The sequence below is a fragment of the Ranitomeya variabilis genome, chromosome 2 (assembly GCF_051348905.1).
Source record: "Ranitomeya variabilis isolate aRanVar5 chromosome 2, aRanVar5.hap1, whole genome shotgun sequence".
In the NCBI taxonomy this organism is placed as follows: domain Eukaryota; kingdom Metazoa; phylum Chordata; class Amphibia; order Anura; family Dendrobatidae; genus Ranitomeya; species Ranitomeya variabilis.
Window position 1 is genome coordinate 850,845,094 of NC_135233.1, and position 13,281 is coordinate 850,858,374.

Sequence of the window (13,281 nt, forward strand, 5' to 3'; positions counted from 1 at the left end):
CGCTATATAAAACTAAAGATTATTATTAACTAGCATTTTTGGTGATTTATTCAAAGTGTATTGTAAACTGTTTGAATTTGCTGAGTCCAATGAATTCCCTGAAAATTTTACACAAATTTGATTCACATCAGATTGATTCGATCATGTGGATGAATGTGAGACACAATGGAAAGTTTCTTCTGTACTTTCTGTAATACAGTAATATTGGGATATTTCTTCCAATCAAATAAGCATATAACATTGAGCTTTTCTGTTTATTCTCAGAATGCTGTCTTTAACTATTAAAGTTAAGATTTTTTTCTGAAGTGCCAAAGAAAAACCATGCCACACAAAAGCAAAGAATGTTCTAGATGCAGAATGGGGGACACCAGTAATGGTTCTAACTATCTGTTTATTTCATATGCTTGTCACAATGGGAAGGAAAAAAGCACCACTCTAGTGTTTTCTTTTTTGCCACACTGGAGTGGTATAATCTAGGTTACCTGCCCACGGTCTTATCACTGGCGTAGCTAGAGCTTTTGCCGCCCGGGGCTGTTTCCGAGTTTGGCACCGCCCCCCCCCCATTGCCGTCACTCAACGCCGGGCACCGCCCCCTCAGCACTGTTTACCCATGAAATCCGGTGCCTGCGCTGTGTATTGCTGTTTGGTGCAGGCGCAGAGAGCTCTGGCCGTCTGAAGTCACAGCCAGGCTTGCAGACTGCGCCTGTGCGGCCACCCACCTTGGTAATCCCAGCCCCGCAGTGTGTTATGCATTATGCAGAGTGCGGGGCTGGGATTCACAAGCAGGGCGGCCGCACAGGTGCAGTGTCCAGCATTGCCCCAGTGTGTCCAGCAATCTGCCCCAGTGTCCAGCATTGCCCCCAGTGTGTCCAGCAATCTGCCCCCAGTCTATCTCCAGCAATCTGCCCCCAGTCTGTCTCCAGCAATCTGCCCCCAGTCTGTCTCCAGCAATCTTCCCCCAGTCTGTCTCCAGCAATCTGCCCCCAGTCTGTCTCCAGCATATTGCCCCCAGTCTGTCTCCAGCATATTGCCCCCAGTCTGTCTCCAGCATATTGCCCCCAGTCTGTCTCCAGCATATTGCCCCCAGTCTGTCTCCAGCTTATTGCCCCCAGTCTGTCTCCAGCACATTGCCCCCAGTCTGTCTCCAGCATATTGCCCCCAGTCTGTCTCCAGCATATTACCCCCAGTCTGTCTCCAGCATATTGCCCCCAGTGTGTCTCCAGCATATTGCCCCCAGTGTGTCTCCAGCATATTGCCCCCAGTGTGTCTCCAGCATATTGCCCCCAGTCTGTCTCCAGCATATTGCCCCCAGTCTGTCTCCAGCATATTGCCACCAGTCTGTCTCCAGCATATTGCCCCCAGTCTGTCTCCAGCATATTGCCCCCAGTCTGTCTGAGTCAGACATAAAGAAAAAAAAAAAAGTAAAATCCTCACCTCTCCCATTCCCAGCGCAGGTCCTGTGCACTCAGCGTCTCTCCGGCTCTGCAACGCTCAGGACAGAGAGGCTGAGCGCGCAGTGATGACGTCATCGCACCCTCTGCCCTGAGACGTCGCAGAGTCAGGGGGCGCCGAAGACGCTGCAGCTGCCGCAGGAACCAGGAGAGGTGAGCATTAGAAGTGGGGCCCAATGCCAGCGCTGGTATCGGGGAGGGGGCCCTGGTCGTGGCGGCGGTCGGCGCCGCCCGAAGATTTAAAGGGCCCGCGTCTCTGTTTTTTTTTTTTTTTTCCTTCCTCCTCCTCCTCCTCCCGCCCCCCCCGCCCCCCCGCCCCCCCTTCCTACGCCACTGGGTCTTATACTTTTCAGCCACTTCTTCATCTTATATGCATGCAGATCCGGTCAGTCTGTAACAGTTTGTGACCTGTCAGATCACTCCAGTGTTTGATCGAACGATCCGGAACCCAGAACTCACAACTCAATCAAGTCTATGACAGCCTTGTTCTGGCTTTCATAGACTTGCATTAAAAGTTTGTGACCATTAACTCTTACTTACAATCAGTCAGAAAATGTGGTCACAAGATGGCAGCATAGGACCGTAGAGGCAGCGGGATTCGCTGAAGATGGTGGGTGGTGAGTACAATACTACAGTTAGGGAACTTAGATTAGTGGCACCACTCCAGTGTTGAAAAAAACACTGAAGTGATGATTTAATCATGTGCCCTTTCCCATGGATTGTATTATGGATTGTATTATTCAATTATGCTCACTTTGTGATTTTACTGTCAAAACTGAGAGCACAAGTGCTCCCCACTTCAGCAGGATGGAAAACAAAAAACACACTCTTCATCCCTTATGCCATTGGAGAAGGTACTATTCTTACATTGGATGCAGTGATTAGGAGCCATGATTAGTTGGTAAATGTGGCAGGTTACCACTTAAGTCACCAATAAAGTAATGGAGAGTATGTCTGGCGTTTGTTGTTTCAAACTTTTGGATATGCTGTCTAGTTTCCTGTCATGTTAGAAGAAAGATGATAAATAATCAGCTTGGCCGGTCAGAGGGCATTATAGCTTAATTTCCCTGATGAAGCCCAATAGGGTGAAACATGACGGGCAGGCTCTTTTACGTATTCAAAGAGTGATTCATTCTGAGGCTAATCACTAATATAAAAAATATAAGAGGAATTTAGAGCCACTTTCATCTCCTTTCTAAACAATAGTTGCTTCTAATGATGATACAGTATTTCATTCACCTTCTGCTAATGTTTTCTTAATTATATATTTTTTTATTTCTATAAGGCAATGGAATTGAATGTGATGATATTGATGAATGTCTGACCACCAATATCTGCTCCCCTAATGCAACCTGCACTAACACTATAGGAAATTACTTCTGTACTTGTAAGAATGGATTCTCAGGTAAAGGAAAGTAAAGATTTCAGTAGATTTCTCTGTATTCTGCCCATAGCAAGAGAAACTGTCAGGTGCTTTATAATATTTCAAGTGTGAGCTTGATGTGTTAATGTCTGTATTCTACTATTTTCATAAAACTAATTACATAATTTGTGTAGAATGTAGATTAATACATTTTCTTCATCAAATCAACTTCTAATATCACATTATATCCTCAGTTAACTGAGCGTTTTGTATTAATCAGGTAACGGGACCCACTGTGATGATATTGATGAATGTCTCACCAGTAATATCTGCTCACCTTATTCACTCTGCACTAACACAATAGGAAATTATATCTGTACTTGTAAGAATGGATTCTCAGGTAAAATAAAAAAATTGGTCACATTTATTAGTATGATAATAGAAAAACCATACAACTGTGAATTTAAGCGTGAGTGGAGGGCCCCCATGGGGCCGTGGGGTACTCAGTACCGGGTCCTTCGGTTCACAGAGGGAATGTCACCGTGGCTGACCTGGTCCGTGGCCCTGGGATGTCCGTGTAAAAGGGAAAAGTCTTTAAAGGAATAAAGTTTGTGTTTGTGACACTCTCCTGTGGTATTCGGTCAGGGTGACTGATGCTGCTTTAAGGGGTCCGCTGGGGTGATGTTATGGCAGCTAGATGGTATAACTTCCCACAGGTAAAGTGTATCCCCAGGGCTTCCCGGTGTGTAGATGGTGGATGGTGAATGGCGCAGTGAAGAATGAGGACACAAGGTGGCAGTCTCTTTACTTTTACTGAAGACTTCAGAATCCACAATCCAGGGTACCAAATCATAGGACAGGCAGAGTCCGGCCGGTTTGGAGGCAAGTCCAGAGTCCCCTTTGTCCAGGTGGAAATCAGTAGCCTTCCCTTGCGCTGTGGTGGTGTAGTCCCTTACTGCCTATGGCTTCACATAAGGGTCTCACAGATGTGGTGTGTATCTCTCTGTCCCCCATATAGGATAGGACAATACCCCTATGACTGGTGACTTGAGCCTGTTTATAGGGTCTCTTAGATAACCCGGCTCTGTAGTTGTCACCGTGCCTCCTGGGTGTAGGTGCGGACAGGTAACTTGCAATTAGCTGTCCTGCGGGTCTCTGGAGCAAAGCATAAAGGTCCTTACTCCCTCGGTTTCCCAGCTACCAGGATTCTGCACCTCAGATGGAGGCAGCCTGAGCGGGGCTGGTCCCCTTCTGGTATCCTCTCCTTTGCTACGACTTCCTTCACGCTCGCTGCAATACAGTTCTGCCTTCAATGTCTCTTCCCAGGAGCTGCAGCTCTTTAGGTTACACGGCTCCTCTGCTTCCTTTCCCTCTGTCTCCCTGACAGGAACTGAACCCTTTCCCTCCAGATCAGGATGTTCTTACAGGGGAGTTCACCTTAAACAGGCTTAGAGCTCCCCCTTCTGGTCTGGAGTGTGTACATGTTGCATGTATTGTGTTACATGTCAAAGAGTTCTCCTTCATTGCCTCCAAATGAAGCATCACTCTCCCTGAGAGGAAATCAATACCACTGTGATGACGAGGACCATGGGGCACCGCATGAGAACCTGCAAAGAATAATACAATAGATAGAAGACTTCTGCAGTCTGATAGTGAGCGTACAGCGATTCCTGAGAATACTACAATCTAGAACAAAGTTAATCCATAATGATCCAGCACATCTTCTTGATGATTAAAAACTTTTACTTTATTACTTAAAAATATTGTTGGAGATCAAGACAGAATGGGATAGCTAGTCCCACATGAGAATAAAACTTTACTCGTTTTAACCCATGTGTGGGTTGAAATAAGGGGGCAATGGATTCCTTTAGAATAAAATGAGCTGGTATAAGCAGAAAAAAAATGCCACGGATAACTGCAGCTAGGTATATAGAAAATAAGCAGCAGACAGGAAGGGAGCTTTGGAGGTATGCAGTGAGATCTACAGTATGTACTCACATACCGTGCCTGCAGGCCTTGCACTGATGTGGATATGTGCATATAGACTCCCCTGCCTACTAAGCGCTGCAATCTCAGGACCCCCAAATTAGCCCTAAAAAGGACTGTTCATTCCTCAGGATTTGTGGACTGCACACTAGCAGACCCACACTAACTATTAGGCCGGGGTCACACTGTCAGTATTTGGTCAGTATTTGGTCAGTATTTTACATCAGTATTTGTAGCCAAAACCAGGAGTGGAACAATCAGAGGAAAAGTATAATAGAAACTCATCACCACTTCTGCATTTATCACCCACTCCTGGTTTTGGCTGCAAATACTGATGTAAAATACTGACCAAATACTGATAATGTGACCCCGGCCTCAAAAGGACGATTCTGACCCTATCTCGGCAGCAGCTCTCCCCACACTACCTAAGGGTCCCTTTCCACTTGCGAGAGAAAAAACTGTCCGTAATCTGGACCGAAAAAATGGATGTAACGTATGCGATTGTCATGCGAGTGTCATGCGAGTGCAATGCGAGTGCAATGCGATTTTTAATCGCATCATCCGTTTTTTGTAATCGCATCATCCGTATGACATCCGTATTACTGTCCGATTTGTACGCACCGGTGTCCTTTGAAAAGCCGGCAAATCAGTGCTGTGTACAGTAAAATCACACTGACAGGTTAGAATAGAGTAGATGTATACACATAGAATAGGTATATATACATATATATATGTCAGTGAGACACCTAAATATGTATATTTATATTTAATGCAGCGCTAGATAGCATTAAAGCCGCTAATTCAATTGCCGGCTTTTGCCCTCTCCTTCCCAAACCCGACAGGATGAGACATGGTTTACATACAGTAAACCATCTCATATCCCTTCTTTTACTACATATTCCTCTTCACTAATGTAAGAAGTGTCTGTGTGTCAAATTTGGGGGCTCTAGCTATGAAATTAAAGGGTTAAATCGCGGAAAAAATTGGTGTGGGCTCCCGCGCAATTTTCTCCAACAGAGCGGTAAAACCAGTGACTGAGGGCAGATATTAATAGCCTAGAGAGGTTCCTTGGTTATTGCCCCCCCCTGGCTACAAACATCTGCCCCCAGCCACCCCAGAAAAGGCACATCTGGAAGATGCGCCTATTCTGGCACTTGGCCACTCTCTTCCCATTCCCGTGTAGCGGTGGGATATGGTGTAATGAAGGGTTAATGTCACCTTGCTATTGTAAGGTGACATTAAGCCAGATTAATAATGGAGAGGCGTCAATTATGTCACCTATCCATTATTAATCCAATTGTATGAAAGGGTTAAAAAAACACACACACATTATTAAAAAGTATTTTAATGAAATAAACACACAGGTTGTTTTAATATTTTATTGCTCTCTCAATCCACCTGAAGACCCTCGCTCGGCAAAATAATAAACCAACAATATACATACCTTCTGTTGATCTGTCACGTCCCACGAAGTAAATCCATCTGAAGGGGTTAAATCATGTTACAGGCAGGAGCTGTGCTAAAGCACTCGCTCGTGCCTGTAAACCCCGGGTGCTGAAAGGAAAGCTGGGTGATCTGTACTTACATTGAGTCGCGGTGAGGCGCCCTCTGCTGGATGTCCTCAAGAACTGGAGCCTTGGAAAAGTTCCCACGCTCGAGTTCATATGAGGACATCCAGCAGAGGGTGCCTCACCGCGACTGAAGGTAACTATAGGTCATTGACCTACATTACCTTCATTCCCCGGGGTTTACAGGCACGAGCACAGCTGCACTATAGCAGAGCTCCTGCCTGTAAAATATTTTAACCCCTTCAGATGGATTTACATCGTGGGACGTCACAGATCATCTGAAGGTATGTATATTGTTGGTTTATTATTTTGCAGAGCGAGGGTCTTCAGGTGGATTGAGAGAGCAATAAAATATTACAACAACCTGTGTGTTTATTTCATTAAAATACTTTGTAATAATGTGTGTGTGTTTTTTTTAACCATTTCATACAATTGGATTAATAATGGATAGGTGTCATAATTGACGCCTCTCCATTATTAATCTGGCTTAATGTCACCTTCCAATAGCAAGGTGACATTAACCCTTCATTACCCCATATCCCACCGCTACACGGGAGTGGGAAGAGAGTGGCCAAGTGCCAGAATAGGCGTATCTTCCAGATGTGCCTTTTCTGGGGTGGCTGGGGGCAGATGTTTGTAGCCAGGGGGGGCCAATAACCATGGACCCTCTCTAGGCTATTAATATCTACCCTCAGTCACTGGCTTTACCACTCTGGCGGAGAAAATTGCACGAGAGCCCACGCCAATTTTTTCCGCCATTTAACCCTTTATTTTAGCACCTACAGAGCCCAAATTTTGCACATACACACTACTAACATTAGTAGTGTGGAATATGCAAAAAAGAAAAAGGGATATGAGTTGGTTTACTGTATGTAAACCATGTCTCATATCCTGTCGGGTTTGTGAAGGAGAGAGCAAAAGCCGGCAATTGAATTAGCGGCTTTTATGCTATCTAGCGCTGCATTAAATATAAATATACATACCATATATACTCGAGTATAAGCCGACCCGAGTATAAGCCGACCCCCCTAATTTTGCCACAAAAAACTGGGAAAACTTATTCACTCGAGTATAAGCCTAGGGTGGAAAATGCAGCAGGTACCGGTGAATTTCAAAATTAAAAATAGATACTCCGTACCGTTCATTATGGCCCCATAGATGCTCCACATAAAGCTGTGCCACATATAATGCTCTGCACTGTTCATTATGGCCCCATAGATGCTCCACATAAAGCTGTGCCACATATAATGCTCTGCACCGTTCATTATGGCCCCATAGATGCTCCACATAAAGCTGTGCCATATATACAATGCTCTGCACCGTTGCCCCATAGATAGCTGTGCCATATATATAATGCTCTGTGTCATGATTCTCAATGGCGAGAGAACATAGCCCAGCATATATGAGAACTAGCTCTTGGAAGATGGAAACTATACTGACCATGAACTAAACCTGCCGCACAACTAGAAGTGGCCGGGTAGCATGCCTACGTTTTTTATCCCTAGATGCCCAGCGCCAGCCGGAGAACTACCTAATCCTAGCAGAGGAAAAGACAGTCCTGGCTCACCTCTAGAGAAATTTTCCCAAAAGGCAGACAGAGGCCCCCACATATATTGGCGGTGATTTTAGATGAAATGACAAACGTAGTATGAAAATAGGTTTAGCAAAATCGAGGTCCGCTTACTATATAGCATGAAGACAGAAAGGGCACTTTCATGGTCAGCAGAAAACCCTATCAAAACACCATCCAGAAATTACTTTAAGACTCTAGCATTAACTCATAACACCAGAGTGGCAATTTCCGCTCACAAGAGCTTTCCAGACACAGTAACGAAACAGCAGCTGTGAACAGGAACAAAATGCAAAAACACACAAGGACAAAAGTCCAACTTAGCTAGGAGTTGTCTAGTAGCAGGAACATGCACAGAAGGCTTCTGATTACATTGTTGACCGGCATGAAACTGACAGAGGAGCAAGGTTATATAGCGACTCCCACATCCTGATAGGAGCAGGTGAACAGAGGGGATGATGCACACAAGTACAATTCCACAAGTGGCCACCGGGGGAGCCCAGAATCCAATTTCACAACAGTACCCCCCCCTCAAGGAGGGGGCACCGAACCCTCACCAGAACCACCAGGGCGATCAGGATGAGCCCTATGAAAGGCACGGACAAGATCGGAGGCATGAACATCAGAGGCAGTGACCCAAGAATTATCCTCCTGACTGTATCCCTTCCATTTGACCAGATACTGGAGTTTCCGTCTGGAAACACGAGAGTCTAAGATCTTTTCCACAACGTACTCCAACTCACCCTCAACCAACACCGGAGCAGGAGGCTCAACGGAAGGCACAGCCGGTACCTCATACCTGCGCAACAATGACCGATGAAAAACATTATGAATCGAAAAGGATGCAGGGAGGTCCAAACGGAAGGACACAGGGTTAAGAATCTCCAATATCTTGTACGGGCCGATGAACCGAGGCTTAAACTTAGGAGAAGAAACCCTCATAGGGACAAAACGAGAAGACAACCACACCAAGTCCCCAACACAAAGCCGAGGACCAACACGACGATGGCGGTTGGCAAAAAGCTGAGTCTTCTCCTGGGACAACTTCAAATTGTCCACCACCTGCCCCCAAATCTGATGCAACCTCTCCACCACAGCATCCACTCCAGGACAATCCGAAGATTCCACTTGACCGGAGGAAAATCGAGGATGAAACCCCGAATTACAGAAAAACGGGGACACCAAGGTGGCAGAGCTGGCCCGATTATTGAGGGCGAACTCCGCCAAAGGCAAAAAAGCAACCCAATCATCCTGATCCGCAGACACAAAACACCTCAAATATGTCTCCAAGGTCTGATTAGTCCGCTCGGTCTGGCCATTAGTCTGAGGATGGAAAGCAGACGAAAAAGACAAATCTATGCCCATCCTAGCACAGAATGCCCGCCAAAATCTAGACACGAATTGGGTCCCTCTGTCAGAAACGATATTCTCCGGAATACCATGCAAACGAACAACATTTTGAAAAAACAGAGGAACCAACTCGGAAGAAGAAGGCAACTTAGGCAAGGGAACCAGATGGACCATCTTAGAGAAACGGTCACACACCACCCAGATGACAGACATCTTCTGAGAAACAGGCAGATCCGAAATAAAATCCATCGAGATGTGCGTCCAAGGCCTCTTCGGGATAGGCAAGGGTAACAACAATCCACTAGCCCGAGAACAACAAGGCTTGGCCCGAGCACAAACGTCACAAGACTGCACAAAGCCTCGCACATCTCGTGACAGGGAAGGCCACCAGAAGGACCTTGCCACCAAATCCCTGGTACCAAAGATTCCAGGATGACCTGCCAACGCAGAAGAATGAACCTCAGAGATGACTCTACTGGTCCAATCATCAGGAACAAACAGTCTACCAGGTGGGCAACGATCAGGTCTATCCGCCTGAAACTCCTGCAAGGCCCGCCGCAGGTCTGGAGAAACGGCAGACAATATCACTCCATCTCTAAGGATACCTGTGGGCTCAGAATTACCAGGGGAGTCAGGCTCAAAACTCCTAGAAAGGGCATCCGCCTTAACATTCTTAGAACCCGGTAGGTAAGACACCACAAAATTAAACCGAGAGAAAAACAACGACCAGCGCGCCTGTCTAGGATTCAGGCGCCTGGCAGACTCAAGGTAAATTAAATTTTTGTGGTCAGTCAATACCACCACCTGATGTCTGGCCCCCTCAAGCCAGTGACGCCACTCCTCAAAAGCCCACTTCATGGCCAAAAGCTCCCGATTCCCAATATCATAATTCCGCTCGGCGGGCGAAAATTTACGGGAAAAAAAGGCACAAGGTCTCATCACGGAGCAGTCGGAACTTCTCTGCGACAACACCGCCCCAGCTCCGATTTCAGAAGCGTCGACCTCAACCTGAAAAGGAAGAGCAACATCAGGCTGACGCAACACTGGGGCAGAAGAAAAGCGGCGCTTGAGCTCCCGAAAGGCCTCCACAGCATCAGGGGACCAATCAGCAACATCAGCACCCTTCTTAGTCAAATCAGTCAATGGTTTTACAACATCAGAAAAACCAGCAATAAATCGACGATAAAAGTTAGCAAAGCCCAAAAATTTCTGAAGACTCTTAAGAGAAGAGGGTTGCGTCCAATCACCAATAGCCTGAACCTTGACAGGATCCATCTCGATGGAAGAGGGGGAAAAAATGTATCCCAAGAAGGAAATCTTTTGAACCCCAAAAACACACTTAGAACCCTTCACACACAAGGAATTAGACCGCAAAACCTGAAAAACCCTCCTGACCTGCTGGACATGAGAGTCCCAGTCATCCGAAAAAATCAGAATATCATCCAGATACACAATCATAAATTTATCCAAATAATCGCGGAAAATGTCATGCATAAAGGACTGGAAGACTGAAGGGGCATTTGAAAGACCAAAAGGCATCACCAAATACTCAAAATGGCCCTCGGGCGTATTAAATGCGGTTTTCCACTCATCCCCCTGCTTGATTCGCACCAAATTATACGCCCCACGGAGATCAATCTTAGAGAACCACTTGGCCCCCTTTATACGAGCAAACAAATCAGTAAGCAGTGGTAACGGATATTGATATTTAACCGTGATTTTATTCAAAAGTCGATAATCAATACACGGCCTCAAAGAGCCGTCTTTCTTAGACACAAAGAAAAAACCGGCTCCTAAGGGAGATGACGAAGGACGAATATGTCCCTTTTCCAAGGACTCCTTTATATATTCTCGCATAGCCGCGTGTTCAGGCACAGACAGATTAAATAAACGACCCTTAGGGTATTTACTACCCGGGATCAAGTCTATGGCACAATCGCACTCCCGGTGCGTAGGTAGTGAACCAACCTTGGGTTCTTCAAAAACGTCACGAAAGTCAGACAAGAATTCAGGAATCTCAGAGGGAATAGATGATGAAATGGAAACCAAAGGTACGTCCCCATGAGTTCCTTTACATCCCCAGTTTAACACAGACATAGCTCTCCAGTCGAGGACTGGGTTATGAGATTGCAGCCATGGCAATCCCAGCACCAAAACATCATGTAGATTATACAGCACGAGAAAGCGAATAACCTCCTGGTGATCCGGATTAACACGCATAGTCACTTGTGTCCAGTATTGTGGTTTATTACTAGCCAATGGGGTGGAGTCAATCCCTTTCAGAGGTATCGGAGCCTCCAATGGCTCCAAATCATACCCACAGCGTTTGGCAAAGGACCAATCCATAAGACTCAAAGCAGCGCCAGAGTCGACATAGGCGTCCGCGGTAATAGATGACAAAGAACAAATCAGGGTCACAGATAGAATAAACTTAGACTGTAAAGTGCTAATTGAAACAGACTTGTCAGGCTTCTTAGTACGCTTAAAGCATGCTGATATAACATGAGTTGAATCACCACAATAGAAGCACAACCCATTTTTTCGTCTAAAATTCTGCCGCTCGCTTCTGGACAGAATTCTATCACATTGCATATTTTCTGGCGTTTTCTCAGTAGACACCGCCAAATGGTGCACAGGTTTGCGCTCCCGCAGACGCCTATCGATCTGAATAGCCATCGTCATGGACTCATTCAGACTCGCAGGCACAGGGAACCCCACCATAACATCCTTAATGGCATCAGAGAGACCTTCTCTGAAAATCGCCGCCAGGGCGCACTCATTCCACTGAGTAAGCACAGACCATTTGCGGAATTTTTGGCAGTATATTTCAGCTTCATCTTGCCCCTGAGACAAGGACATCAAGGCCTTTTCCGCCTGAAGCTCTAAATGAGGTTCCTCATAAAGCAACCCCAAGGCCAGAAAAAACGCATCCACATTGAGCAACGCAGGATCCCCTGGTGCCAATGCAAAAGCCCAGTCCTGAGGGTCGCCCCGGAGCAAGGAAATTACAATCCTGACCTGCTGTGCAGGGTCTCCGGCAGAGCGAGACTTCAGGGACAAAAACAATTTGCAATTATTTTTAAAATTTTGAAAGTGAGATCTATTCCCCGAGAAGAATTCAGGCAAAGGAATTCTAGGCTCAGACATAGGTGCATGAACAACAAAATCTTGCAAATTTTGTACCTTTGTGGCGAGATTATTCAAACCTGTAGCTACACTCTGAAGATCCATTTGAAACAGGTGAACACAGAGCCATTCAAGGATTAGAAGGAGAGAAAGAGAGGAAGGCTGCAGCATAGGCAAACTAGCAAGTGATTCAATTAAGAGCACACTCAGAACTAGAGGAAAAAAAAAAAAAAAAAAAAAAAATTGTAGCAGACTTCTTTTTTCTCTCCTTTCTCAGCCAGAAATTTAACCCTTTTTTGGGCCGGTCAAACTGTCATGATTCTCAATGGCGAGAGAACATAGCCCAGCATATATGAGAACTAGCTCTTGGAAGATGGAAACTATACTGACCATGAACTAAACCTGCCGCACAACTAGAAGTGGCCGGGTAGCATGCCTACGTTTTTTATCCCTAGATGCCCAGCGCCAGCCGGAGAACTACCTAATCCTAGCAGAGGAAAAGACAGTCCTGGCTCACCTCTAGAGAAATTTTCCCAAAAGGCAGACAGAGGCCCCCACATATATTGGCGGTGATTTTAGATGAAATGACAAACGTAGTATGAAAATAGGTTTAGCAAAATCGAGGTCCGCTTACTATATAGCATGAAGACAGAAAGGGCACTTTCATGGTCAGCAGAAAACCCTATCAAAACACCATCCAGAAATTACTTTAAGACTCTAGCATTAACTCATAACACCAGAGTGGCAATTTCCGCTCACAAGAGCTTTCCAGACACAGTAACGAAACAGCAGCTGTGAACAGGAACAAAATGCAAAAACACACAAGGACAAAAGTCCAACTTAGCTAGGAGTTGTCTAGTAGCAGGA

General features: G+C 45.7%; 1 protein-coding gene across 1 annotated transcript in view; it reads left to right on the top strand.

The window, feature by feature from the left end:
- The window catches only part of LOC143803972 (uncharacterized), a 254,169-nt gene that overhangs the window by 82,863 nt on the left and 158,025 nt on the right, over nt 1-13,281 (top strand). The window contains exons 10-11 of the mRNA XM_077281723.1: nt 2,737-2,856; nt 3,095-3,214. Coding sequence (XP_077137838.1) covers nt 2,737-2,856; nt 3,095-3,214 — 240 coding nt within the window. The remainder of the gene's footprint in view (nt 1-2,736; nt 2,857-3,094; nt 3,215-13,281) is intronic.